This window comes from Camelus bactrianus, chromosome 21 (assembly GCF_048773025.1).
Source record: "Camelus bactrianus isolate YW-2024 breed Bactrian camel chromosome 21, ASM4877302v1, whole genome shotgun sequence".
NCBI classification, from domain to species: domain Eukaryota; kingdom Metazoa; phylum Chordata; class Mammalia; order Artiodactyla; family Camelidae; genus Camelus; species Camelus bactrianus.
The window spans coordinates 7,689,252-7,716,901 of record NC_133559.1 but is presented as its reverse complement, the minus strand read 5'-3'; the positions used below and the strand labels follow the sequence as shown (position 1 = coordinate 7,716,901).

The window sequence follows — 27,650 nt, the reverse complement described above, 5'->3', positions numbered from 1 at the left end:
AGGAGGAGGAGGGCCTGGCTACTCCATCTTTCATCCTCCACAGCCAGGCCTGCTTAGCTTCCCTTCTTTCAGCCTGCGCCTCAAAACCCTGTGTGCCCTGCCTGCCTGCCTGTCCCTTCCCCCAAAGGTTGGCACCACTCTCTTCTCCTGCCCTCCGGTGGGCTACTGTGCAGGTTGGCACTAAGAATCATCAATGAGAGCTCCCTTCTGGAGCTCTGTCTCCCCTCCTGTGCCCCTGACCCCTGAGAGTGAGCACTGCCGGCTCCCAGCTACCAGGGCCTGGCCCACTTCTGCTTCTCCCATCCCCAGAAGCAGGAAGACACAGCCAGAGCAACAGGCATATGAGAGGTGGTTTATTGACAGGCTACACCGCGGGACGCCCCCCTTCCCTCCCTCCTCCAGTGGGCGGGAGGTCACGTGCGGGAGTTCCGCTCCTCTTCTTCGTTTTCCAGCAGGTAGGCCGGACGGTAGATGGGCTGCCCTCCTGGGCTCAGGCACTTCAGGGCCGGGTTCCGCACCGTGTTCTCCCGGCTCCCCAGCGACGTGTAGCTGGAGCCAGGAGAGTGGAGGGCACATGTGAGTGCGGTGGGCTCAGTTCTCCCAGTCCCAGTGCCCTCCCATCTTCCCCATACCCATTCTCCTTACCCTCGGTCATACAGGATACAGTAAGGGACAAACAGTTGACGCAGAAAGTCCCAGATGTCTCGGTAGGTCCAGTCCTGGGAGGCCAGAGTGTTGGAGGAGTCACAAATACTCCCCTCTCCCACATCTGTCCCCTGCCACCCAGAAAGGGGCCTATCCAGGGCTCTCTAGCTCCCCTGGCCTCTAAGGGAGGGCCTGATATCCGATTCTCTGCTACATCTTGCTCTGTGTAGGTCAACCAATGAGAAAGAGAAAGCTTTCATCCTGTCCCCTCTCCATTCTCAATCCACCTTCCACTGGCACCTAAGCTCCAGGGGGACAGGGAGGCGCTGTGTCTGTGCAAGCCTGAGCCGTCCAGTAGAACTTTTTACAATGATGGAAATGTTCTATATCTGTGCTAACATGGTGTTCCCTTGACATGTGGCTAGTTAAACTGGAGAACCAAATTTTGAATTGTATTTAATTTAAAAAATTGAGATACAGTTCACATGCCATGAAATCCATCTTTTAAAGTATATGATTCAGTGGGTTTTTTTTTAGCAATTTGTATTTCATTTCAATTAATTGCAATTTTATTATAAATAAATGGTTAGTGGCTACCACATAGGACAGCCCAGGTCTAAGTCATTGTTCTGTCCATAGGAGAAAGCACAAAGCCTGCCACTGAATTAGTGCTCAATAAAAATTGGTCAAAAGGCTGGATGAACAAATAGCACAGCCTCCTTTGGATGATGGGGCCGTTTCATCCAAGCCCCAGGGCCCAACCTCCCCTGCCTCAGGAAGCTAGGGTGCAATGACTGATAGGGGACACGAGACTGAAGGCAATATATTCTCTTTCCCATTACCAGCAGCGGGTTGATGCGCATGAATGAAGGCCAGTCTGGGTCTGTGGGGCTGAAGGGGCAGAGGCTGCAGGAGTAGGGATCAGTGCGGCGGGTGCCCATCAGGACAGCCTCCAGCTGGGGGTGCCGTGCCTGCAGCTCGCTCAGGGCCTGCTTCATGTCGCCCTCAGCCTCCAGGACCTGCAGATTGTACCTGAGGAAGAAAGAGGGTTGGGAGTCAAGAGTGGCTCCTGCCAAGCCCCTCCCAGAGCTCAAATCTCCCAAGTCCCTAGTACCTTTTGATGGTGTCCTGTAGAAACTGCTCCAGCTCGGGGAAAGGGGAGATGCTGCGGATATACAGGATCTGGAGGGGTTCTTGAGCATCAGGGCATTTCCTGCGGAGGGGACAGAATCCATATGCTTGGCAGTGTGGACAGGGAAATACTCTCCAAAGAGCTTGCCCTGTTTCCTTTGGCCCCTGGGATGGACACCCTCCCCTTCTCCCCTTTCTTTGTCCTTCCCACCCATCAGAACCCACTTCCTCTGGGAAGCACATGATCTCTCACCTCTCAAATCTGGAGAAGACACCCTCTGCTTCAGGTATATAAGCCTTACCTCCCGGACAGAACCCTGACCTCTCTGTGGCTGGGGATGGTGGCCTGCATATTTATACCTAGGGCCAGGCATGTGTCAGATGCTCAATAAATATGGTGGGGGAATGGAATGGAGAGGTCACTATGGCTGCCTCCCTCCCAAGCCTCTCCCAGACACCCCCTTTCCTCCCTGCTTCTTAGGATGGGGAACTAGAGAATGGGGCAGCTCTATCTCTGGGGTCTTGCCTCCATGGTGTAGGCTCACCTCTGCACAGCAGCGTGGAAGAGGTGCAGGAGGGCGGTGCAGTCCTTGCCCCCGTTGAAGCCCACACACAGCTGGGTGAGGCTGTACCGAGCCAAGGCCATCTCAATGGTCTGTAGAGCACCTGCCACCTTTTCCCCCAGAGAAGACCCTGTGGGGTAGGTAGAGAAGAGGGCATCAGACAGATACAGAGGGGGTATCAAAGAGCAAAGGCCAAGTTACCCTTGCTTAAAACCCTTCCATATCTTCCCAGTGTTCCAGATTCCTTCATCTGCTCACTAGGCCGCTCAGAGTCTGCCCACTGCCACCATTCAGCCACATCTCCCTGCACTCTTCACCTCTGTCTTTCCTCTGGGGGTCCTGGTTTCTTTCCATCCTCCTAAACCTCGTGCTGCTTCCTTTCAGACCCTTTCCCACATTGTTTGCTCTTGTCCACCTCCTGGTCTGACCAAATCCTCCTTATCACTCAGCTTATATATCACTCATCCAAAGAAGCCTTCTTCGATCCCAGTCAAGGCTGATCTTCTCGCTGTGGGGACCCCCTCATCACTGACATCTCACGCACAATTACCTGTTTAACATCTATCTTTCCTGTTAAGTTTCTGGTCCAGTGTAGGGCAGACATCTGTCCTATTGAGCTATACCCCCAACACTCAGCTCAGTGTTGGTGAAAGCAGGTACTCAATTGATATTTATTGGAAGAATGAATGAAATCGGCCATAGCTGTCTTCTACCTTCTGGATCAGCGGGAAGCCTCCCACAGCCCCTGCGTTCCTGGCACCAAGGGTCTGGCGCATGCTGCCTGCTCCCCCCTCCCCCCGGGGGCCCCTACCTGACTCGGTGAGTTTGTACACAGCCTCACTGGCCCGCTCCACAGCATTAGGTATGTAGGGGACCAGCGACCCCTGGGGCAGGCGGGCAGTCAGGTAGGCCAGGCATTCCTCCAGGGGCCCTTCTTCCTCTGAGTCCAGTATCAGCTTCACTCGATAGTAGTTGCTGCTCCAGTCAGGGTAGGAACCCAGGCCAAGCCTGCGGCCAAAGTGGGCCTGGGCCTCAGCCAGGATGGGGGCGATAGAGGCCTCATCAGCTGCCACATACAGCTCCCGCAAGTGGAACTGAACAGCTGTATTTTGGAACAGTCCCTTCAGCCCCTCCAGCACCCGCCGCAGCAGCTCCGGAATTCCTGGGAAGAGGTAGACATTTCGGACAGAGACCAGTGGGAATCTGAAGGGGCGGCCAGTGTGAGGATCTGTGCCGTAATGCAGGCGGGCAGAGGAGGGCACCCGAGACAGCTTCTCCCAGCCCTTCCCTCCTAGGGCTTTGATGGCCGCTTCCAGCTCAGGATGTGGCTTGAGCTCATCCCCAAAGGCCTGCGCTACTGCCTCAAAGGTCACATCATCATGGGTGGGGCCGATGCCCCCTGCTGTGAGGACATGGGTGAAGCGGCTGGAGAAAGACGTGACCTCAGCCGCAATTATGGCTACCTCGTCAGGTACGACAGAGACTCGGCACACCTGGACGCCCAGGGAGCGCAGTGTCCGGCACAGAAAGTAGGTATTGGTGTCCTGAGTGTGTCCCTGGGGGGTTGGGAATAGGGAAGATGAGAGTGTCAGTACTGTGGGGATGAAGGGCAAAGGGGGAAGGGATCAGGCTGCATCTGCCTGATGATGGGGCACTCTGTTCTTTGGGGGACACAACCTTGGGATGCCAAGAAGCCTGGACAGGGCACAAGAGTGGGAAAATCCGTGTGAATTGAGTCAGGGATAACGTGATCCACCTTGAGCCTCCATCTCTGCACTCTGATCTTGACCTCTGCTTATGGATTCAATTATCAATTGTATGTGGACAACTAATCCACTTCCTCACCAATCCTGACAGTTTCAGCCCCTTGGCTCCAAGTGCTTACTGGGCATCTTCACATTATCCCTGGCTGTTGTCACTTTGGTCAGCAGCATCCCCAGACACTGTCCACAGCCAGTCAGGCCCTTCATGCTGTCAACTTGACTCTGAAATGTCTCTCCATCTGCTCTCTTCTTTCTGCCCCTACTGACACCAAACAGGTCCTTGGCAACTTTCACCTGGACACTGGCAACACCCCTGGCCAGGCTCCCAGCCTCCACCCACAGCTCTGCCCTGTACCTCCTGAATAACCTTCCTAACATGTCGCCATGATTGCATCACTCTTGGCTCAAAAGCCATTTGTTGTTTCCAACGATACACAGAATAAAGTTCAAATTTCTTTGCAGAATGTTCGAGGCTGGCTGTCTACGGTGTGTATCCATTCTTCTTTTTCAGCCTCATCTCCTTCTACTTCTCTAGGGTGAGTTTAGTGGTTAAGGGTGGCTCTGGAGTGAGAATCAGGTTGGAAGCCCATCTACAACTTACCAGCTGTTCAACTGTGGGTGAGTTTCTCAACCTCTTTGAGTCTCAGCCTCATAATCTACTAATTGAGATTTATAGTAAAAGTAGCCACATCATAGGGATATTGTGAGGATTAGTAAAATACATATGTGATTGTAATAAGCACACTGCCAGGCCCTAGTAAGTATTCAGTATTACTATTACAAACCTGATGCCCACCATGACCTCTAGGAAGACTTCCGTAATCATTCAGAAGGGATTTCTTCCTTCTAGGACTCTCCTTTTATCTCATGTATGTACTCTGCTGAATGTCTTCAATCATTTTCCAAATAGGCTAGATATAACTCTTAAATAATACATGCACCTGTACCTCCCGTATGCACTGAACTTGTCATTTCTGTAAAGCCCCTCCTCCCCCTACCATACTGCTTGGCAAATTGTAGGGACTTTGTTACAAGTTTTTCAACAGAGTAATTGAAAGAATGAGGGTCACTTTCCCCCCAATATACTGGACTCACTCCAGGACCCTACTGCAGCAAGGGGGCTCCCACCCTGGTTCCCCCTCCCTCAAAAGAACGTGGAGCAAACTTCTCAGGACAGGAGAACGCGGCACCCTCCCCCCTCTTCTGTCCCAGACACACCTTGAGGATCTCATCTCCAACAATGATGATGCCCGCCGTCATGCTGCGCCCTGGGGGAGGTTCAGAGGCCCTAGATGCCATGGTCCTGCCTTCTCTGCCCCTCTGCAAGGCCCTCCAGTAGCAACCCAGACCCACAAATAGGGGTCGCAAGCGCGAGGGGCCCGCCAGGTCTATGGGGCACTGGGGGTCATAGCCTGGGAACAGGGGTTCCGGGATCGAGGGAACCTGGAGGAGCCAGAAAGGACAATGGGGGAGAGCAGGAGTGCAGAGTCTTCCTCATCAGGCCCATGACAATCGACTCCTTTATTTCTGCCCCTTTAACGAACGTGTTCTCAAACCCTAACCCATACCTCTTTTAATGTCTTCTAAGCTTGGTTCTAGTCTCCTTAAATGTCCTTCTCTCCTGAACACCTACCACTTTAAATGTCTTCTGGCCGGCGAGCTCGGCTCCTCTAGGGTCCGCTCTATCTTGGGCACCTGCACCTTTAAATGTTTCTTCTCTTAGGGACACCTGTCCCTTTAAATGTCTACCTTATCCTGGGCCTTGGCCCCTTTAAATGCGTTCCCTCCCTCCACCCCGGCCAGAATTCAGCCGCCTTCTTCTGCAGGCTTCCACACCCTTTCTAGCCCGGAATCCCGTCTCTTCCCGCCACGCTTCAGACTACCGAGCTCTTCCAGATTCTCACCTGCCTCTTTTGCCCCTTCACCGTGTCTTTCCCTCTCTCCCTTCCTCCTTACTCGGGGCGGCATTGGTACTCAAGAGTCCCGCCTTAGACTCACACCTACCTCGTATTAATTGGTTATTTTGGCTGTCGCTCAGACCACCTCTAAGGGTCCATTGGTATCGTCCACCGTCGCTCGCGAGCTTTAGCCAGAGGGCGGGAGTAGTACTGGGTTGTTATTGGCGACAACCACGTGGTCACCCCGCACCCGGAAACGCGGGGGCGGGCCTTAGTCGGGGGGCGGGCTTTTCTCTCGGGACAGGACGTGGGAAGTCTGGGGCGTGAAAGGAGGGTGGTGGTGGCTGGAGGTGTCTCAAGGATTTTGGGGTGTTCTCATCTGATGCTGGAAGTAAAGGGAGGCTTGACTAACTTCCGTTCTGTGTTCAAATTCTTGTATGCATATACTATCTGTTATGCATTAACCATGACTCATTCTAGGCTAAGGGGTCAGGGGCTGGTACCGGTGTAAGAAAGGATTTTATATTGGAGCAGGTGGAAGTTGGAGGAACACCAAGAATAATTGTCAGCATTGCCTGTGAGGTAGGAAGACCCCGGAGGTGAGCTTCTGGTGTGTGGAACTTTCATTTGTCTCTGTTATAAACGATAAAGCTAATTACTTAAGCCTCTTTGATAAGAAAAAGCCTTGCCCCACCTTGTTTCAGATGGTGCTTTAAACATAACCTCTCCCAGTTAATTGGTCTTGTAGGTACAAGTGAGGGCAGTGACTAGGGGGCACCATGTGTCCACTTTAGATGCTCATATTATGCTGGCTTCCTCTTATTTCACTTGCTTTTGGTCTAAAAGTGCTTCTTAAACCTTAATGCTCATATGAATCATCTGGGGGCCTTTAATATGTTGATTAAGTCTACAAGATTCAGATTTGGGTGGGGCCTGAGAGCTGCATTTAACGAGCTCTCACGTCATGCAGATGCCACTGTTTTATGTAAAGTTCTAAAATTCATATATTTGGAGGACTCCTGAACCGCACCTGGCCTCATCTTACTCTCCTAAAAACCTCATAAATAAGATGCCCATTTTACAGATGGGCAACCAGCTCAGAAACGTGAAAGGGTGCCACACAGCAACCACAAAAACACTAGAGTGGATGGTAGTCAGGCTTCTAGACCCTTCTCAAGTAATAAGCCCTGTGTTTTTTCCAATTGAAAGAAACTCAAACTCAGCTCTAAAAAAAAAAAAAAAAAAAAAAAGTCGGGCTTTCCTAATGATGTAAGCCTTATGCTACATTATCTTTATTAGTAATAATGGTAATATTTGACACCCCCCCCCCCACCAAACCATCAGCTCTGGTCCAATTCTTTACAGTGGGTTCTCAAGCTTAAGTGTGCATCAGAATCACCTAGAGAGCTTGTTAAAATGTCACTGGGTCCAACCCTCAGGGTTTGACTCAGTAGGTCTAGGGTGGAGCCCAAGAATGTGCACTTCTAATGAGCTTCCAGGTGAGCTGATGCCTCCAATCTAGGGACCACACTTGAACTACTGCTCTATGAATAAATGGATGAAAGACAGGGAGAAGTGGGGAGGTTAATCTCCCTTACTCAGCACTACTGTTGAAAGTAGAGGGTAAGCTATTATTTGGTGAAATGTTTTCTTAAAGGGCCATAGTTTACAACTGTTTTCAAAGGTTAGTGCTGTAACTACCTGCATAAGACTGCTTTAAATCCCCACATCCAGGCCACACCCTAGACCAATTAAGTCACATCCCTGGGAATGATTTAGGCATCAGCACTTTTAAAGCTACCTAGGTGATTCCAATTCTGAGCCAAAGTGAGAACCACTGAAAACAGCCCCAACCAATATGTGGAGTGAACAGGCTTTAGGTGTGCCTGAGCCTTAGGCTGGGCAGGAAGTGGAGCACACTAGCAGCCTCCTCCCGACAGCCTCTTCTTATTACCCACCTGTGTCCTTCAAATATTGGGACTACATCCTTGACAAACATTGATTTGTTTTGATGAGATGATGTCCCTGTACAATCACTATCTTAGGCCTGAATTTAGAATGAAATATATTTCAGTAAATGTTTGACAGCAAAGTCTGCTTAAACTAGATTAAAACCGTTACCTGAATGTTGAAATAAACCTGATTATCAGCAAAGAGCTGAGCTTCATTATTTCACTGAAGAGCATTAGAACCAATTAGAACCATGATACTGAATGTGATACTCACCCTGTGTGGGGGAAAAAACCTTTACAATTAAGAGAATTATAAAAACTTCCTCTTTAATCAAGGCTTTTAACATGGAACAGATTTCTTGAATAAAATGGAAAGTTTCCAATACATTGAAACATAAATCACCGTACACACAACAGCTGGCAGGAAAAAAACAAAACAGCAAGTTTACACAATTCCTGTAACAGCCATGGTCTTATTCTCAGATGCTTCCACCATTTGCAAAGCGTATTCTACTGGAGACAGAGCTCATGTTGGTTTTTGGGGTCACACTTAGCTGAGGCTGCAACCCAAAGAGCACTCATCTGGCGTGGTGGTCCCGCTGGCTCTGCTCAAGAAGCAAAACAGTCAGCAGCAGATTCAAACAGTGTATTGAACATCCTTTAAATATCAAAGTGAGAAATGAGAAGGCAACATAATGTCATTGGAAAGATGTTAGCAAGTGAGAACAGCTGTGTAAAGCTTGAGGCTGAAAAGTGGCTCCTTAGCTTCATTTCTTTGGCTTCTTGGGCAGTGGCCGCCGGAACAGCAAGATGTGAGGTTCTGAAAGAGTGAGTGAAATCTAAGCAACAAGCTCACATCATCCTATGCACAACCTATGGTGTATCCCACTCCCACTTCCCAGCTATCACCCACTCAGATCTTTATAACTAAATTAAGATTTAAGCATATGGCCTTAGAAACAGACCCAGAAGCCTGGCCCGTGTGCCAAGTACAGAATTGTTAGTATCAGTTCTCTTGCTACGTTTGTACAGCCCCAGGGTGTCCTTTATTAGTTTTGCCTGGCAGTTTGGTGTCTGGTGTCTTATCAAGAAATATACTTTCCTTGGTTTATTTGGAACACATCCAAAAATTCACTTTCTGATGGAGAATAAAGCAGGGGCCACAACCTCTACCAGGATATATGTAGCCTTAAAAAAAAAAAAAAAAAAAAAAAGAGTACCTACTGACTGCATTAGAGATTAAAGGAAGTTTTTGTTTTTTGTTTTTCACAGCGACAGGTTGTGCCTGACTTCCCAGGTACTTTATTTCTTATTTCTGGTCACTCCTAATTTTCTAGATGGCCGGTGGGGTAAGGAATTAGTAAACCACCTCCACCTTCCCCTTATTTCTTTAGGTTGTGCAATCTTTTTTTTTTTAATTAAAGAACTCTTTTTTTAAAATTTATTTTTATTTTTTGGTGGGGAGGGAGGTAATTAGGTTTATCTCTTTATTTTTAGAGGAGGTACTGGGGATTGAACCTAGGACCTCATGCATACTAAGCGTGCGCTCTACTACTTGAGCTATACCCTACCCCCTAGGTTGTGCAAATCTTATTCCTTCATTCCCTCAGTCCTATGTGGTTGCTTTCTGCCATTGCACTGACCTGGTTCATGGATCATGTAATGGACCCATCCCTGACTCTGCTGAACACCAAGATTCCTCCATTCAGATTCGGACATCAAATGGGTTTTAGGGACCAGCTTGGCTATGTCCTTGGGCAACATGACATGCCTGTAATAGAAACATGGGAAGGTGGGGAATTTGTCAGTTCTGGGTTCCATCTGTCAGATAAGTGCCTGCATATAAAGCCAAGAGAGGAGAGAAAAGAGACCAGTTCCTAATGGCAGGGAGTTTACATAATCTTATTGAGGGGCAGAGGCAGCTAGAAATAAAGGCCAAATTATGTAAATCCTCACAAAAGTATATTAAAAAGTACAAACTAATGAATAACACCAGTGAATGAGCACCTAAATTCTGGACACTGTTTATACACTGCCTCTGCCTTCTTGGAGCTGACAGCCTTCTAGCTGATTACCCTAAAACAATGTAATGGGAGCCCCACAACACACAGTGTTAATAATTAAAGGCAGTTTTGAACAGGATTGGTAAGGAAGGGAGAGAAGTGATTTCATGGAGAAGAAAGGCCTATCCGGGAATGCTGTGTGGAAGAGTCAGCCCAAAGGATGAAATGCAAATGTCTTACCCTTTAAGCTCTAACTTCAGTTTCATTTTCCTAACTTAAGGGATGTGCCATGAGACTTCTTTTGGGAAACTCCATGCTTTCCTAACCAAGGTTAAGTCTCCTTTCATGGCGAAGAAATGGGCTGACCCAGACAGGCTTCATGTTTAATGAAAATGTACCAAATGCTCTCTCTGCTAGTGAAAGATTTTTTCCCCTCAAAGAATCAATTCTAGTCTAACTGTCTGAAAATAGCTTATATCCTAACAAGCCCCTGGTGTAGAGACTGGCCTCCATACCTATTTAGACCCAAAAAACCCTTTTCTTAAACCAAAAACCACTGCCAAGACTTAAATTTTCCAGAGGATGAAACTAGTGATGTCTCCCTAGCCCTGCAAAGACATTATAAGCAGGTAATTTTAGTTGGCCTAGTTCAGACGTAGAGGAAAACAGCTGAGGAAAGTAGAGGAAAAGAAAGTTAATTGGGTCCAAACAGGGCCGGTGGTCTTTCCCCAAGGATCTGGCATAAAGATAGTTATGTGTTTGTCAGCACAGTTCTCCAGAGGGCCCAGAGCCCCGCACTAGGCTGGAGAAGAAACACAAGAGAGCCAAGCTTCCAGCTGTTTTAAGTATTACGCTTAATACAGATTAGTGGAATGCCAAGATTAGTAGAATCCTCTGTCTTCCCTAATTTTCTAATGTAGAATTATGGATTTAGGACTTATCAGATGCAGATTCTGTTGGGAGTCCTTTCTTCACAATGCTTGACAAGTCCCATGTGTTCCCACTGCAACCTGTACATACCTGTTATACCAATTACCACCTTCCTTCTGAAGTCTATCAGTATGTCAGTATTTCCACAGGTTTTTAGGTTTGTTGAAAGCAGAGACATGGCGTAGCCTCGCACTTTAGCGGAACACCTGAAACCTATAAGCACTCCATAACTGTTTCCTAAGTAGATGCCCTTTAAATATTTAAAGGGAATTTATTAGGTACGTATTAAATCTTTTCTCGATGTTCTTGGACAGTTTTATTCCACTCTAGTTACTCGAAGCTCCCTTCCTAAAACAAACCACACAACCACGCCCCTTTTCCGTGAATTAATAAGCAACACTCAGGCTCTCTCAGAACTCTTCTCACTTTGAAGATGCGAAAAATTCGCGGGCCGCCTTTGCCACCTTCTCCCAGGAGGCTCTATTGTGTTACCGCGATACAAGTAGTCACAAGAAAACAAAAGAAAAAAAAATAACAAGTAGTTTCAAGAAGGCAAGTTCAACTTGCTCTATAAAGTTGAGAGAATGATCGAGAAACCCGAGAGGGTGAGGGTGGTCAGCATTCTTACCACGCCCACCTATGCCTCCTCCCAACAGGAGAATTTGCTCCAAATACTCTATCACTTTAGGGTTTCTTTCATGATCGCCCCCTACCCTTCGCGCAAGCGCCTTACGCTCCCATAACTCACACCCAGCCTAATCCCCCGCGCATGCGCGGATTCTGCAGCTTCAGTCCCAGTTACACTAGCTCCTTGTGCCCTCACTCATCAAAGCTCACGATCTCGTTATCGCCCCCGCGCCGGCACTAACCGATACTCGAACTCCTCATCGTCGTATTTGTCCGAATAGTAAATTTGTTTGTGCGACATGACCGCTCCGCCTGAGGACCGTCAGTCCTGCCCCGCCAACCTCCAAACAACTCCCAGCAGCACGCGCTCCCACCCTCTTTGGCCTCGCTTTCAAACACGCCGCCCGCGCTTCCTATTGGTCCGTCTGGATGAAGGCGGGACAACTCCACCTTCAAGCCTCCAATTGGCTAAGATTTGCTTCTCCTCGAGTCCTTATTGGAGTGCCCGGCTTACGATTCTCAAGAACAAGCGTAGGTCAAAAATAGGCCTCTTATTGGCTATCACTGCTCCTGTGCGCGTTCTAGCGCTGCCATTGGCTGATTCGGGAAAGTGGGACGGGTGAAGGAGGGACGATGAGGTAGAGGGTCAGGGGTTAGTGAGGCCGGAAGTGAGTGCAATAAAGTTTCTCCAGGGAGGCAGGGCCCGGGGAGAAAGTTGGAGCGGAGGCCTAAGGAGGCAGTGGTGTGATCCGGAACCAAATCGGCCCGCGGTGCGGTGCGGAGACTCCATGAAGCCCTGGTGAGTTGGGACTTTTTCTTTTCCCTAGGTGACCCACTCCTCCACCCCGGAACCCCTCTCCCGGGACCCTACTTCCGGTCTTCATTTATAAGTCCCGCCCCCTGCGACCCCCTCCCCGGAAGTCCCACCTCTCAACTTCAAGGGGCTCCCCGAACCCCGACTTATTTTCTATTTATTGTCCCCGACCCCACCCTGTCCCCCAGCTTTCCTGGAAGTCCCACCCCTAGGCATGCTTCCAAGCCCAACTACTAGAAACCCTACGTTAGTCCCTCCAATTCCCCGAAACTTCGCCTCGTCGCGATGATTCTCTGCTAACTCCCGTCTATCAGAAAGCCTATCTCCCAAAAGGGCAAAGCCCTGCCCCTCAAAGAACTATTCGAATTCGTGAAGCTACGCCTCCTAGGGGGTACTGCCCCTCTAGAAGCTCCACCCCTTCCGTAATCCACGTCTGATTGTCCTGAAGGCTAGCTAGTGTTTGATGCACGCGTCCTAGGGAACCACGCCCCCTCAGGAACTTTATCCCTGTAGGACCCAGGTCATCGGTCATCGCCCCGGAAGCTTTGCCTTCTATCCCAGAAACTCCACCTGCTTACAGATCCCTGTTCTTTTTTTCTTTGGGGGCTTTTGCTTAGTTTTCATGAGCTCTCATGCTCCACTGGGTGGGAAGTCAAAAATTCACATCTCTCTGTGGCTCTGAGGAGTAAGAGATTAGAGGCAGCACTTTTCCTCTCCCTTACCCCCTTCCAAGGGTGGACCTACTTGAAGGGGGCTGGACTTGGGGTTTGGCACGAGAGTGGGAGGGAGACTTGCTCATAGATTCCCAGCCCCACTCCCTGAGTTTCCCTTCCCAGGACCAACTCCACCCCAGAAACAGCTGTTTGTCTCATACCTGTACGTCAGGAGCTGGGTATGACCATGGGTTTGTTGGTGGGTGACATGTAGGTATGACAGGAGTGAAAGTTTTCGACTACCAGAAAACGGTCGCTTGGAGGGGGCGTAGGGAACAGTGTCCTTTCTGCTATCTGATTTTTTTTAAGGGACTCCTCGGGCCCCACCTCTTCTCTGGCTGTTCCCCTCCCCCTAACCAGAGTTCTAGTCTGGGCATTCCTCCTGGTCCCGCTTGCCCAACCTTCCCTTCTGGAAACATTCCTGAGGCTTTCGCCATTTCCTGCTACTTTCCGCCGCTCTTCCCTCCTCCCTGCTGGGCTGAGAAGCCACATGCAGCTTCCCCCCCCCCCCAGTCACCCGGATTCCCAGTAGCAATCTCCTTTTCCTATGCAAATTTAAAGAGCCCTACTTCCTCTTTCTTGTCTAACAATGCCCACACCTCTTGGTCTTTCCCTGCCTCTGGATCCTGCAGGCACCCACAGAATGCTCACCTCTAGAGATGACGACATCCTGGTGTGTGTTTGTGTGTGTTGAGGATTTGAGGCTTGGGCAGAACACTTATCTCATTTTCTATATTCCCGGGCACTGAGGCCTTAGGACATGGAGTGATAGAATTTCTTCCCAGGAGTGGTGGATGGAGTGGCAAAGCTCTCCTCCATTGAGGACTAAGGGGAGGTGATAAGCACAGTATCTATCACGGATTAAGTGCTAGTGTTGTTAACACTGTAATCATGATATTTGCATCTTTTTATCCTCTGAGTAAATTGAAGGATAGGTGAGCCCTGGAGGGTTATATGGGTCTTTTAGTACTAATTTTTTGGTCACTTTCTAACTTCCCTATAACCCCCTGGAGCAGAGCTGTGGCAGGAAGCTGTGAGTGGAAGAACTGGGTTTGGGACTGTTCCCTGTGTCCAGCCTCAGTCCATCTTCTCCTGGCACCCCTTTTTCTTGAGCACAGATTTGTCTTCTACCCCCTCTATTCCTTCATGGACTGTAGCCCCCGCCTCTCTTGGAGAACTGTTTCACTCTCCCATCTCCTCCAACCAGACTCTGCCCCTGGTATGAGGGCCATTGTACTCGGTGGTGGACACCTGTACCGTCCCCAGTCACTGCTGCAAGAAGAGGGGTATGAGCTTACCTGGCAGGTCCAGGGAGCTGACCTTAGTATCAGTACTCTGGCCGCCCCCACCCCTTCTACCCTTGACAGCTTGCTTCACTGTAGAAAAGGGGGCGGAAGAGTGCTTGCCATGGGCCGCGGCTGCTTGGCATGGTAGGTGCCATGCATAGAGAGCAAGCCTCCACCGGCCCCTCCTCTGCTCCAGCTCCTGCCTGGTGGCTCCCTGATGCACCACCCAGGTTGGACTTTATTCCCCTTATTTCACCAGCTTTGCCCTTCCTTTTGGCCCCTCCCTGCATCCACTGGGACTTCATACTTCCTCTTCCATTTCTTTAGCTCCTTCCACAGCTGTTGTAGCAGAAGATGCTAATGGCCCAGGCTCCCTGGGGCCACCACCCCACAGTGTGGTAGTCGTGGGGGTGGCTGGGGCTGGAGGATGAGGGAATTTGAGTGTTCAACCAGGACTGGAAGGGAAATGCTGAGCTCAGGGATCCCCTCCCTTTCCCACCCCCAGCTGCCTCTGTTTCCTCCCTCATTCCCCACCCCCCTCAGCTTCCTGCTCCCTTTGGTCTGCCCATGTCCGGTTTGGATTGATCCAGACCTCTTATCTCCCTCCTTTCCTTCTCACTCGTCCATCCTTCCCTCCCACTCCCACTTTACTGCTCCCCAGATTACTTGTTGTTTGTATGGAGGTGTGGGGGAAATGGATCGCTCTGCCCCATAAGAGTTCTAGGTTGGGGCAGTGTTGGGGGCTTAGCCCCTCAGAGCCTGTGAGTCAGCACTGTCCTCAGGATTGGTCTCTCTCCTTAGTTCCCCGCCCCTGGGGAGGAGCCAGGCAGCTCTAGGTCCAGCCTGTTCGCCTCTCAGCCAGAGAAGAGGCTCCACGCTGGGCGGAGATGGGGCCTGATACTGTCTGGGTCTGAGCCGGGGGAGCCAGAGCCACTTGTCCCTCTCCCTCCCCAGGACCCTTGAGATCCCTGGGCCATAGAGGTCCGATCAGGCTAAGGGCCTGGGGATGCCCCCTGCCTGGCCCCCTTGCCCTAACTGGCAGGGGGGCCAGGCTGGGCAGCAGCCTCCCTCTCACTCCCACCAGCCATGGATCTCCTGCCCCCCAAGCCCAAGTACAACCCACTTCGGAATGAGTCTCTGTCATCGCTGGAGGAGGGGGCTTCAGGGTCTACCCCACCGGAGGAGCTGCCTTCCCCGTCTGCCTCATCCCTGGGGCCCATGCTGCCACCTCTGCCTGGGGATGACAGTCCCACTACTCTGTGCTCCTTCTTCCCCCGGATGAGCAACCTCAAGCTGGCCAACCCGGCTGGGGGGCGTCCAGGGCCGAAGGGGGAGCCAGGAAGGGCAGCCGAGGATGGGGAGGGGATCGTTGGGGCAGCCATCCTGGACTCAGGCCCCCTGCCCCTCCTCCAGGACATGAACAAGCTGAGTGGAGGCGGCGGGCGCAGGACTCGGGTGGAAGGGGGCCAGCTGGGGGGCGAGGAGTGGACCCGCCACGGGAGCTTTGTCAATAAGCCCACACGGGGCTGGCTGCATCCCAACGACAAAGTCATGGGACCGGGGGTTTCCTACTTGGTTCGGGTGAGTGAACATCCTCTCTCCCACTCCCTCCAGACCCCTCCAGTTCCTCTGCTCACCCGTCTCTTTTTTTTCCTTCCCTTCCCCAGCGACTCCCTTGGTTTCAGTGTCCTCTTTCTTCAACCTCTCTTGCCCCCTCTCGGATTCTGTAGCCCCTTCCCTTCCAGCTCTGTCTGGGGCCCCTTTCCTTCTGGTGACTCCCCCACCCCCACCCTGCCATGCTTAGCACAAAGCCCAGCACAGGCCCTTAGTAAGTGTTGGAACGAGTGACTCTTGATTGTCCCCTCCAGTCTCCTCCCCCTTTCCAGAGATGTCACTTCATCCCACCCAATGCCTGTCGCTCCCCTCCAAATTCTCTTCCCACCTGTATGAGGTCCTCCTAGCTTGCCCTTGTCTCCACATCCCCTGTTGTCCTGCATGTTGTGGGATGTAGCCCCGGGCAGTGGGCAGAACTTCTTCATCTTTACTGTCCTTAGTGACCAAGTAGGGAAAAGTCCTAGGGCCCTCTGTGAAAAGGTGGCGGGGAGGCGGCTGACCCTTCTCTTCCCGTCCCTCCCCTCAGTACATGGGCTGTGTGGAGGTCCTGCAGTCAATGCGTGCCCTTGACTTCAATACCCGGACTCAGGTCACCAGGTTAGTGGGGAGTGGGGTGGAGTTGGGGGGTGGTCCCTGGGATTAGTGAGGGGAAGGAGGAGTGGGTCATTTGGTGGTGGTGCTAGTCCTGGCTTATCTTTGGGTGGTAAAGGGGGTTGAGAGAAACTTAGGGGAGTGAGTCTAAGTCTGAATGAAAAGAAACAACTCTGGGCTGGCTCCTGTTTACTTATCCAGCCTGGGGAGTTGTGGGGGAGGTGGCAGAGGCAGCCGGCAGCTGGAGCTTGAGTGGAAAATGGGGGTAGATAGAAGGTTGCCTCTGCCTTTGGGAAGGGGATGGGACATTTGGTAGCTGGAAGGGGGTGGGGCCAGACCCATTGAGGCCCTAACCCAATCAGCCAGGAAGCGGCTTCTCAGTGTCATCAAATATTAAAGGCCCTTAATTCAATCCACCGCGACAAAGAGCCTGGAGTGCCCCTGGAGTCTGGCCTGGCCTTCCCCTCCCCCAGCCCTGTGGCAGCTCCAGCCTAGTGGGATGCAGGCTCTGGGTCTGAGTACCCCTCTTTCCCCAGGGAGGCCATCAGTCTGGTGTGTGAGGCTGTGCCGGGTGCTAAGGGGGCGACAAGGAGGAGAAAGGTACCTGGGGTCCATGGGGCTAGGGATGCAGCTGGGAGATGTGGAGGAGCCTGGGGAAGGCTAGTGTGGGGCATGTGGGGAGAAGGCCAAAAGGCAGGAATGTGGGGGTTCCCTGGTGTTGGGAACCCCTAGCTGCTGAGACCCTTGGGCCCTTCCCTAGCCCTGTAGCCGCCCACTCAGCTCCATCCTTGGAAGGAGTAACCTGAAATTTGCTGGAATGCCAATCACTCTCACCGTCTCCACCAGCAGCCTCAACCTCATGGCCGCAGACTGCAAACAGGTTGGTGGGGTTGGGCGGAGAGGAGGGCAACCAGAAATACTGATGGGAGGGCTAAACGAGGACCTGATTATGAGGGCAAAAAACTAGGAGAGATGGCTCCGGTGGAGCAGAACAGTAGGGGAGGAGGAGATTAGGCGGACATGGGTTGAGAAGCCTAAAGGATGAGACTGGGACTCCAGGGTCCTGGGCCAGTGGTGGAGGGTGCCCATGTGGGCCCTGAGGCTGCCTGACACGTGTCATTCCCTCCCTTTTCTATCCCCTGCCAGATCATCGCCAACCACCACATGCAATCCATCTCGTTTGCATCCGGCGGGGACCCGGTGAGTTGGGGAACGGAGCGCAGGCGGTGGGAGAAGAGGCAGGATCTGGGGATTGGGAGGACCCCGGCTTGGCTAGAGACACGGGCATGCTAGGATTGAGGCAAGGTTTAAAGAAGACTGGGGTTGAGTGAGGTGGGGGCTATAAAATATAGCTAACTGGCTTTTTCTGACTCTGTCCACCCCAGGACACAGCTGAGTATGTTGCCTATGTTGCCAAAGACCCGGTGAATCAGAGAGGTGAGGCGTGGTGGGGAGCACTGGGTGGGGCTGGCTGACCCAGGAGCTAAGTAGGGGCTCTTGCTGTGGAGGATGGAGGGTGAAGGTCCCTGTCTATGCCTTCTTCCGGCCCCGCCACCCCCGAGCTCCCTGACGGCCTCTGCTGTGCCCCCAGCCTGCCACATCCTGGAATGTCCAGAAGGGCTCGCTCAGGACGTTATCAGCACCATTGGCCAGGCCTTTGAGTTGCGCTTCAAACAATACCTCAGGAACCCGCCCAAGCTGGTCACCCCCCATGACAGGTGAGCGGGGGAGGGGTGCAGCTGTGGGGCCCCAGGCCGGAATTGGAAAAGTAGGTCTTCTCTTCCCACACTTGAGCTCAGAGGGGTGCAGGGAAGGAAATAACCTGTGCACCCCTGCTTCCCACTTCCTGCTATTCTTACGTTTCCTGCAGCCTCAGGAAGGTCTTTCGAGGCCCTGCTGGCTGCAGGGCCAGCGGTTCCTCTCCTGTGCCCGTGGCGGAGCCCAGTCCAGGACCTCCACGCTGTAGCCCTACCCTGGCTCACTGGGCTTTTGTATTCCCAGCCATCTTGTTTCTGGTCTATCCCTTTCTCTTGCCCATTTCTCCATACTTAGTTCTTTGTTTTCTTGCCCGTTGAAGAATTTGGGCGAGGGAGGATGGCTCTTTCCCGCGATCCGTACCTTTCCCAGCCCAGCCCAGTAGGTATTGAGTATTTAGAAGAGGTTAAAATATTCTGGAGCACCCACTTCCCCCTACTGGTACTTAGGGCTTCTTCTCTCTCAGGAGACAGCATGACTTTAAAGTCAAATCTGAAATTACATCTCTGCTCCACCACCTTTCAGTTGTGAGACCTAGGGTAAATCTTTTCACCCCTAACCCTTATTTTCCTCATCTGTAAAACTGGAGAAGGATATAAGACCTGCCCTACCGGGTTGCCATGATGAAATGATTATGTATATAAAACACCCAGCCTCCTTCCTCAGGGAATGCCCAAGACATGGCTGCTGTTCTGTTCTCCCTCTGTCCTCCCACCCACATGCCTCACTCCCTCCTGTCCCTCTCAGGATGGCTGGCTTTGATGGCTCAGCGTGGGATGAGGAGGAGGAAGAGCCACCTGACCATCAGTACTATAATGACTTCCCGGGGAAGGAACCCCCTCTTGGGGGGGTGGTGGACATGAGGCTTCGAGAAGGAGCCCCACCGGGGGCTGCTCGACCCCCTCCACCCAGTGCCCAGACTCCCAGCCACCTGGGAGCTACTCTGGTGAGTTGCTTGGATGGAGGTGGGCTAGGTCCAGGATGGAAGCAGCTGGTTAGGGCCTTTGGTCTCACCCTATTTTTGTCCCTTCAGCCTGTGGGGCAGCCTGTCGGGGGAGACCCTGAAGTCCGCAAACAGATGCTGCCTCCACCACCCTGTCCAGGTATGAAGGGAGCCTAGAGGGGCAGAGCCAGGGTGTAAGAAGCAGGGTAGGGGTCACTGTAGAGCCACCCTTTCCTCAGCAGGCAGAGAACTCTTTGATGATCCCTCCTATGTCAACGTCCAGAACCTAGACAAGGCTCGGCAAGCAGGGGGCGGGGCCGGGCCCCCCCATCCTGCCATCAATGGCAGTGCTCCTCGAGACCTCTTTGACATGAGTGAGTGCTCCTCTCTCCTTTCTGCATCTCCGCCTTCCACTTGGTTCCTCTTCCCGTCTGTTCTGTCCTTCCTGGCCTCCTGTCCCCAAAGGTCTGGGTCCTGGGCATTTGCTGTGCCAGCTGCCTCTCCTAGCCCTTTCTCTGCCACCCTCAGAGCCCTTTGAAGATGCCCTTCGGGTGCCTCCACCTCCCCAGTCGGTGGCCATGGCTGAGCAGCTCCGAGGGGAGCCCTGGTTCCACGGGAAGCTGAGCCGACGGGAGGCCGAGGCACTGCTGCAGCTCAATGGGGACTTCCTGGTGCGGGAAAGCACGACCACACCTGGCCAGTACGTGCTCACTGGCTTGCAGAGTGGGCAGCCCAAGCACCTGCTGCTGGTGGACCCTGAGGGTGTGGTGAGTGTGGCCGGGTTGCGGATCAGGGTGAAGGTTCAGTACCCTCCTGTGCAGCTCCGTTCCTTCCCTCGCTGCTGCCTAGACTTTCTGCTGGGCATCTCTGTCTGGGCCTCCCCTGCTCTCGAGGTGCCTGAGACTTGGGGTCCCTTCCCTTCTAGCATTCCTGAACCTGTGTTCCCTTCAGGCCTGGCCAATCCCCACACATTATGCCCATGAGAGCTAGAAGGAGCCCTTCTTTTGACAAATGTGGAAACCATCCTTGAGTGGTTGTGGTGCTCAGTGTTAGATGGCTAGAGGCTAAGCACCCCAAGCCTCCTGTCACAAGAGGAGCCAGGGGCCCCCCCAGTGCCTCCAGACTCAGGGCTTAGACCAGCATCCGTCGCCTGTCTGCATTGCCCCTCTGTTTCTCTTAACTTTGGTCTCTTTTCTATGATAATCTCAGCTTCCTTTGCACATCTTTTTTTGTACTGTGTATCCTCTTCTGAGACATGCCACCTTCCTCCAGGTCAAGGAGGTGTAGCTATCCCTCAGCTTCACAATTTCTGGGCTGATGTCCCCTCTACCTTTTCCCAGTTCACTGACCTGCCCATTCCCACAGCTGTCTCCAGCTTCTCTTTCTAGGGGAGCCTCAGTAATCAGGACTGACAGCCCTCCCACTCCTGCCATCTTTTTCTCCTTCCTCAACCCTCTTGAATATTCCAGCTTCCTCAGACTTGGGGCCTGAGGTCTTATTTGAGTCTTCACCAGAATTGACCCTCTCCCCTCCCACTTCCTAGGTTCGGACAAAGGATCACCGCTTTGAGAGTGTCAGTCACCTCATCAGCTACCACATGGACAATCACTTGCCCATCATCTCTGCGGGCAGCGAACTGTGTCTACAGCAGCCTGTGGAGCGGAAAGTCTGATCTGTCCCAGTGCTCTCTCCCAGAAGATGCCTGCGACCCCTTCCACCCTATTCCCTGACTCTCAGGACCTCACTTGGGAGTGTTCTGTGGGCTTGGCCTTGTGTAGGAGCTGGGGGTAGTGTGGACACTGGGTTCACCATCCAACTAAGTGAGAGGGTTTGAGTCAGGAGCCTGGGGTAGAGTCCTGCTTCTCCCCAAACCTCACCAAAGTATTAATGTACAGAGTGGCCCCCTTCCCTGGGCCTTTCCTGTGCCAACTTGATACCCCCTTCCCCATGGTGGGTGCTGGAGGCTGGGGCAGTATGCCCCCTTGTAATGGAAAATGTCCTGTGGTGATAGGCCCAGTGGAGCAATCACCCTTCCAGGGAAGGGGGAATGAATCACACCTTTAGTCTATCCCTGGGCTCAGGGTACCCTAGACCCCTCTCAACAACCCTCCCTTCCAGCGTTTAAACTTTGTGCCTTTGACCATCTCCTAGGTCTGAAGATATTTTATGCAAAGGGTTCTTGGGCCCTTGAGGTCAGGGATGGGGGTGCTGACACCTTCTTGGCTTCTGGGGCCCTGTCCTCTCCTTGCTCAGCAACCCCTCCAGTTTAGGTTGGGCAGACAGAGGCAGGAGTGGCAGCTGTCCCCTCTCTGGGGATATGCAACCTTTAGATTGCCTCAGCGCCCCCCTCCTGGCCAGCAGGGAGATGGACCCCTCCCTTTCTCAGTGCCTCTGGTGGGGGGGAGGGCGGGGGGCCCTCACCCCAGGGGTCTGTATATACATTTCGTAAGCCCGCACCTCCCATGTTGCATGCATGTTATATTCTACAGCCAAAGTATAGCCCTTCCTCCTATAGCCTCTGCCCTGCCTCTCCCTGCTGGGGTGGTGGGGGGATGACTGAACTGTTAACTCTCGCAGGTGGATTTTGTGGAGGTGGGAACAGGGGCTTTGAGACTGTAAAGCAGTAGACAATCCCCAAATACCATCGGTAGATTTGGAAGTGCATTTATTTTTTATTTTATATGCATTTATTTTAGGGCTGTAGATTTTCTTTCCTAATTTGTTTTCCACGGCTGCTTCTTGAGCACAAAATGATAATAATCAAACACATTTATATATCACCTCTTTGACTTTTCAAAGCCCTTTTACAACTATTGGAATTTTCTTCATCCAGCCTGTGAGGCAGTCGGGACCGGAACCTTTAGAAGTGGAGTGTGAGCTGAAACTAGAGAAACGGGCCTCTTGCTGTGAGGCTGGGAGGCAGAAGTTTGTCTGAATGAGCGTTAGTTTCACACGGGGAAGCGTAAAGCCTGCAGTTATGGGATCGCTTGCCCAGCCCTGCTCTAGACCTGGGGCAGCCACAACGACAGAGGAGCCGGCCCTGCTCTGTCATTAGGTCTTGTGGATAAGGGAGAGTGGACTGAATCCTCGCCTTTTTTTGTTTTGTTTTGATGTTTTCACGGGTCTCACTTATACCAAAGGGAAAGAATCTTCATTAAAGTCCGTATTTCTTCTACCCCGGCCTCTAGGTGCCTGTCGCTGCTTTTTGTTGGCTGTGGGCCTCCACGGCTGGAAGGGGAGGCGGGAGGCTGTAGCCGCCTCAAGGCACGGAGCGGTCCACCTGGCCCTTCGGCCTGGCTTGACTCAGACGCCGCCTGCGGGCACCTGGGGGTTCGCGGAGGAGGTGCGCCGGGGCTGGGAGGGCGAGATCGGGTGGGCCTTGCGGGGCCACGGCACCGGGAGAGGGGTAGTGATCGCGATGGGTGGGCCGCCAGACGCTGGACCCCAAGCAGCTCCGGGTCCTCGCAGGCGCGCGCTCCAGTCCGCGCGCACCTCTACGGCGGCCCCCCCTGCGCGGGATGGTACGGCCGGGCCGCAGAGCCGAGAGCCGCCGCCTCCCTAGTGAGCGCGCTGCGTTTCCCGGAGTGGGACGCCCCCCCCCCCGCCCCGGCTCGCGCCGTGGTACGGCCCTACCCGCCAGCGCTCGGGGGAGGGTCTGGCCCAGGTCTCGCTCCCCCTCCTCCCCGCGCGCAGTGGTGGCGGCCACGCGGAGTTCCGGTTCCTGTGGCTGCGGCCGCGGGCGGGTGGTGAAGCTGGGCGAGCGCTCAGTTGGCGACCCGGCTCGGCGCCTCGGCTTCGCCGCACCCCGGGCTTGCTAGCGCGCGGGGGCCTGTGGCGCCCCCGCCTCGCCTTTCGCGCGATGGTGCAACCCGAGGGCGTGTCCGTCCCCCGTCGCCGCTGACCGCGGTCCCCCACTCCATGGCCGCCTCGGCGCCGCCCCCACCGGACAAGCTGGAGGGAGGTGGCGGCCCCGCACCGCCCCCTGCGCCGCCCAGCACCGGGAGGAAGCAGGGAAAGGCCGGTGAGAGCACTGAGGGGGCTGACGCTGGCAAGGCCGAGGACATGGGGACCTCGGAGGGAGGGCTGGCTGGCGGGCGGGGAAGGTGGCCGTCCTCAGGCTGAAGGGCCTGAAGGAAGGGTCAGGTGAAAAGTATGGGTGGATGAAGCCCTCTAGGAGTTGGCTGACCCTAGGGTTTGGGGCACCTGGAATTCAGGAGCCACTTGGGAGTCTGAGGATATCAAGAGATGAAATGTCTCATTTAAAGGAAGAAGCAGCTGAGAGTGTGGCATCTATTCAGTTTATATTACACTTTTGTTGTATGTGTTAACTAAGCAAGAGCGTATTGAAGTTAGAAGAGTCCCTTGGATCATGGCTGGGAGAAAGGATGTTGGGGAAACCTCAGGGAAACTTGTTTGTGTCTGCCTTTTACTGTTCTTCCAGGTCTGCAAATGAAGAGCCCAGAAAAGAAGCGAAGGAAGTCAAATACTCAGGTGAATGGTGGTCGTTGGTGGGGGTAATTCCTAGCAGGCCCTCGGGTTGCTTGGTATTCTGCCACTCCATATCCGTTTGTATCTTTCATCAGCTTCAGGGAAAAGAGAAAGGTGTCTCTCTTGCTCTGCTTCTGGTCCTTTCTCTCAGCTTCATGACAAATGAGGGTAGGGGAGGGGATGAGATGATTTGACCAAAGATCTTACCACTCAGGATTAGAATCTTCCTCTCCCCCGTTTGTCCTGTCCTGGTTCCCTCGTGATGATAACACTAGTACTTGCTGAGCCCTTTCTAAGTGCCAAGGATTGTGCTAAAGTGCTGTAACATTTTTGGGAGGTTGGCATTGTCACTATTTTTCACATGAGGAATCTGAGGCTTAAAAAAGTTAAATACCTGCTCCAGAGTCTTGAGGTTACACCGTGCCAGAGCTGGGATTCCAATGTATTTATGCCTGTTTTTGGAACATGGTTACTGCACTATGCTGGTTCTGCCCTCCATCCTGTTTCTTTGTTGCATTCTAAAGTTCATCTTGATTTTAGATCTGAGCTGGCCAGGACCAGCCTCCAAAATGTGTATGGTGTTTCTGGTGCTCTGCCTCCATGACTCTTTTCCCTCCCTCATCTGTTCCCCACTAGGGCCCTGCATACTCACATCTGACGGAGTTTGCGCCACCCCCGACTCCCATGGTGGATCACCTGGTTGCATCCAACCCTTTTGAGGATGACTTTGGAGCCCCAAAAGTGGGGGGTGCGGCCCCTCCATTCCTTGGCAGTCCTGTCCCCTTTGGGGGCTTCCGTGTACAGGGGGGCATGGCAGGCCAGGTACCCCCAGGCTATGGCACTGGGGGTGGAGGGGGACCCCAGCCTCTTCGTCGACAGCCCCCTCCTTTCCCTCCAAACCCCATGGGCCCTGCTTTCAACATGCCCCCCCAGGGCCCTGGCTACCCACCGCCAGGCAACATGAACTTTCCCAGCCAACCTTTCAACCAACCTCTGGGTCAAAACTTTAGCCCACCTGGTGGGCAGATGATGCCAGGCCCAGTGGGGGGATTTGGCCCCATGATCTCACCCACAATGGGACAACCTCCCAGGGGGGAGCTGGGCCCCCCTTCTCTCCCCCAGCGCTTTGCCCAGCCAGGGGTGCCTTTTGGTCCTTCTCCTCTCCAGAGACCTGGTCAAGGGCTCCCCAGCCTGCCCCCCAACACGAGTCCCTTCCCTGGTCCGGACCCTGGCTTTCCTGGCCCTGGTGGTGAGGATGGGGGGAAGCCCTTAAATCCACCTGCTCCCACTGCTTTCCCCCAGGAGCCCCACTCAGGCTCCCCAGCTGCTGCTGTGAATGGGAATCAACCCAATTTTCCCCCAAACAGCAGTGGGCGGGGTGGGGGCACCCCAGATGCCAATAGCCTGGCACCCCCTGGCAAGGCAGGTGGGGGCTCAGGGCCCCAGCCACCCCCGGGCCTGGTGTATCCATGTGGTGCCTGTCGGAGTGAGGTGAATGACGACCAAGATGCCATTCTGTGTGAGGCCTCCTGCCAGAAGTGGTTCCACCGCGAGTGCACAGGCATGACTGAGAGCGCCTATGGGCTGCTGACCACTGAGGCCTCTGCCGTCTGGGCCTGCGATCTCTGCCTCAAGACCAAGGAGATCCAGTCTGTCTACATCCGCGAGGGCATGGGGCAGCTGGTGGCTGCTAACGATGGGTGATGCTGGCGAGGTGTCCAGGGAAGTGCATATGTCCCTCCCTGCTCTTCCAGGGTGATTGTTTTCCTGTCTGGCTCTTGGTCCTTGTTTCCACTGGCTTCCCATCCCTGTGGGGCAGAAACACAATGGCTCCTGGGGGCAGAAAAGGAACCTAGGTGGGCAGGCAGAAGAGCCTGGATCACTCACTTTTCTGGAAACTTACTGCGGTGAGATCTACAGAGGTCCAGAAAACCAAAGCCCTGCCCAGCAGAGCCATTTTTGGTGGCTCTCCTGGAGGCCTAGGGGGTATGGCTGCAAGAGAAAAGAGGCTGGAGGAAGATCTGAAGGGCAGGGATGTCCCCTCTGCAGACGATGGATGCCCCCAATACCTGTGCCTAACACTCCTGTCTAGCCCCACAGCTCCAGCCTTAGTTTTTGGAGTCCAGTGTTAAAGGTTTCTGGTCAGAGGATTTGGGATCTCTTCCCGTCCCTGCAATAGCCCTTTCATGGGTGCTGGGAGACAGCTTTAGGGAATAAATGGAGATTTTCCCCTTTTCCCTCTCCCCTTTCCTCCTCCAAGACCTACCTGACTCCTCCCCCTTTAGAGAACCAAATAGCTTGAAGGAACAGGAGAGTACGTGGCTATGGCAGTTTCTTGGTGATTTGAGGCTTCAAGACAGTAAGTAAGAGATGCTGTCAGGACATGTCTCCCTCATACCAAAGTCACTGGTCCTTTCTCAGCCTCTCTTGTGCTTTTCTCCTAATGACTATATTTTTTGCCAAAAATTGGGGTACATGTCTGACCAGAATATTTGACGTTTGGACTATCCTGGAAGCCTGGACTCTATGGTTGTACCACCCTCCACCCTCCCTTTGCCTGCCTGTTGCACATTATTCTCAGTGCCGGTCTTCCAACTTCTGGCGCCCTCACTCCCCTGCCTCCCTGGCTTGATTGAAGGAAAGCTTGAAAAGGCACAGAGCCCTTATACCTCATTCTCCCTCCTGATAAAAGGATCCCTGTTACAGACTGGGTGGGGGAGGTGGTGGGCCCCTCACTGCCAGGGCACAAAGATGCAGTCCAGAGCCCGGATGAGGTTTGCTTCTCTTTCCCTGCTATTCTTGACATCTTGGGCCGGTGAACTAGCAGCTCTCATTACTCTCAGCCAGGGTCCTGTACTGGGCTTTGTTTTTATTTTACTTTTTTTAAAGCACTGCCTGCCAGAGATGGACCTGGGGCCTGATCAGGAGCCCCTCACAGCTGCTCTCCTTAGAGTTCATGCACACATTCCTCAGTGTGGTGAGGAAGGCAGGCTTGGGGTGTGACCCTGAGAGGAGCTGATGGTCCCCTGCCCCCACTTTTCCCGGGACCCTAGCGTGTGAAGAGAAGCCAAGTATACTGCAGAACTCATCTGCCTGCCCTTTGGGGCTGTGAGAAAGAAGGGAGCGGCCTCTGGGCTTCTCTCCTCCAGTGTCCCCCAACTTGGAACAGCAGAGATGGCAACCCCCCACTGCTCAACTTTGTGTTGTGTTTGTGGTTCTGTTTGCCCCTCTTACCTGTTGCTGTTTGTGCTCTCCCCCATCTCCACATTTTGTAAGACGGCTACTGGAGGGGGGGTGTCTGCTCAATCCTCCCTCACTCCACTGCTTTTTGGAAGAAAGTGGGGGTGGCAGAGGTGTGGTGGTGGGGAAAGTCTTTTGTACTGTTGGATTAATAAAATGACTTGGAAATTCTAGACCAGGACTCCTTGCTGTTGATATGCCTTGGGATGAGCCTCAGCGCTGGGCAGGATATTGTGGGGTGAGGATATGTATCCCCCAGGGTCCTTGGAAGTGGGAATGGCAGAAAGATTCAGGCCCCTAAGCGGACCTGGTACAAGCTGCTGGAGCCCAGGGAGGCCTGTGTGCCCCGCCCCTCCCACTATGTCCCTGCTGTGAGAAACTAGTTTCCTTTCGGAGCACATTCCTGGGCCGGGCCTGGAGCCAAGCTAGAGCTCCGGTTCCAAGACTTCAGGGAGACAATTGCCATCAGTGCTTCTGGGTTTAGTGCCCGCCCACCCCCACTCCCCAGTTGTTTGGGTTAGGGGTCAAGTATAGCCCCAAGGTAGGGGAAGGGGCTGCCCCTGGTCTAGCTGATTTCATTTTTGGATACTTTTCAGGCCCTCTCCCCACTTCCTTAAAAAAAAAAAAAAGCAGTATCCTTAAACAATCAGCACCGGAGCAGGGTGAGGAGACTGACAGAAGGGCTATTTCCAAC

The 27,650-nt window shown here is 53.1% G+C and overlaps 4 protein-coding genes across 9 annotated transcripts; 2 read left to right on the top strand and 2 right to left on the bottom strand.

The window, feature by feature from the left end:
• Positions 1-332: 332 nt before the first annotated feature.
• Positions 333-6,258, bottom strand: FLAD1 (flavin adenine dinucleotide synthetase 1). 3 transcript variants are annotated; one of them, XM_010953963.3, is made up of 8 exons: positions 6,107-6,258; positions 5,321-5,545; positions 3,151-3,895; positions 2,322-2,469; positions 1,760-1,858; positions 1,488-1,677; positions 646-719; positions 333-549 (listed from the first exon to the last, which is right to left on the bottom strand). In XM_010953963.3, exons 2-8 carry the CDS (start codon positions 5,399-5,401, stop codon positions 414-416), a joined length of 1,473 nt encoding a protein of 490 aa, XP_010952265.1. In that variant the 5' UTR covers positions 5,402-5,545; positions 6,107-6,258; the 3' UTR covers positions 333-413. The 3 variants fall into 3 exon arrangements, with proteins under 3 accessions (XP_010952265.1, XP_010952263.1, XP_074205617.1); XM_010953961.3 differs by lacking the exon at positions 6,107-6,258 and adding an exon at positions 6,007-6,101; XM_074349516.1 differs by lacking the exons at positions 5,321-5,545; positions 6,107-6,258 and adding exons at positions 5,736-5,803; positions 6,007-6,088.
• Positions 6,259-8,258: 2,000 nt separating this feature from the next.
• On the bottom strand, positions 8,259-11,912 carry CKS1B (CDC28 protein kinase regulatory subunit 1B). The gene is made up of 3 exons (XM_010953964.3): positions 11,755-11,912; positions 9,596-9,723; positions 8,259-8,772 (listed from the first exon to the last, which is right to left on the bottom strand). Exons 1-3 carry the CDS (start codon positions 11,811-11,813, stop codon positions 8,720-8,722), a joined length of 240 nt encoding a protein of 79 aa, XP_010952266.1. The 5' UTR covers positions 11,814-11,912; the 3' UTR covers positions 8,259-8,719.
• A 242-nt stretch (positions 11,913-12,154) lies between these two features.
• SHC1 (SHC adaptor protein 1) lies at positions 12,155-22,403 on the top strand. Of its 4 annotated transcripts, XM_010953967.3 has the most exons (13): positions 12,155-12,311; positions 15,739-15,906; positions 16,466-16,536; positions 17,067-17,130; positions 17,291-17,410; positions 17,677-17,730; positions 17,916-17,967; positions 18,122-18,248; positions 19,033-19,231; positions 19,319-19,388; positions 19,468-19,602; positions 19,757-19,995; positions 20,772-22,403. In XM_010953967.3, the coding sequence occupies exons 2-13, from the start codon at positions 15,742-15,744 to the stop codon at positions 20,898-20,900; spliced, it is 1,425 nt and encodes a 474-aa protein (XP_010952269.2). In that variant the 5' UTR covers positions 12,155-12,311; positions 15,739-15,741; the 3' UTR covers positions 20,901-22,403. The 4 variants fall into 4 exon arrangements, with proteins under 4 accessions (XP_010952269.2, XP_045371923.1, XP_010952268.2 ...); XM_045515967.2 differs by lacking the exon at positions 15,739-15,906 and having other exon boundaries at positions 12,156-12,311; XM_010953966.3 differs by lacking the exon at positions 12,155-12,311 and having other exon boundaries at positions 14,364-15,906; positions 19,471-19,602.
• Positions 22,404-22,553: 150 nt separating this feature from the next.
• PYGO2 (pygopus family PHD finger 2) lies at positions 22,554-27,129 on the top strand. The gene is made up of 3 exons (XM_010953969.3): positions 22,554-23,249; positions 23,670-23,719; positions 24,353-27,129. The coding sequence occupies exons 1-3, from the start codon at positions 23,147-23,149 to the stop codon at positions 25,418-25,420; spliced, it is 1,221 nt and encodes a 406-aa protein (XP_010952271.1). The 5' UTR covers positions 22,554-23,146; the 3' UTR covers positions 25,421-27,129.
• The last annotated feature ends 521 nt before the right edge of the window (positions 27,130-27,650 follow it).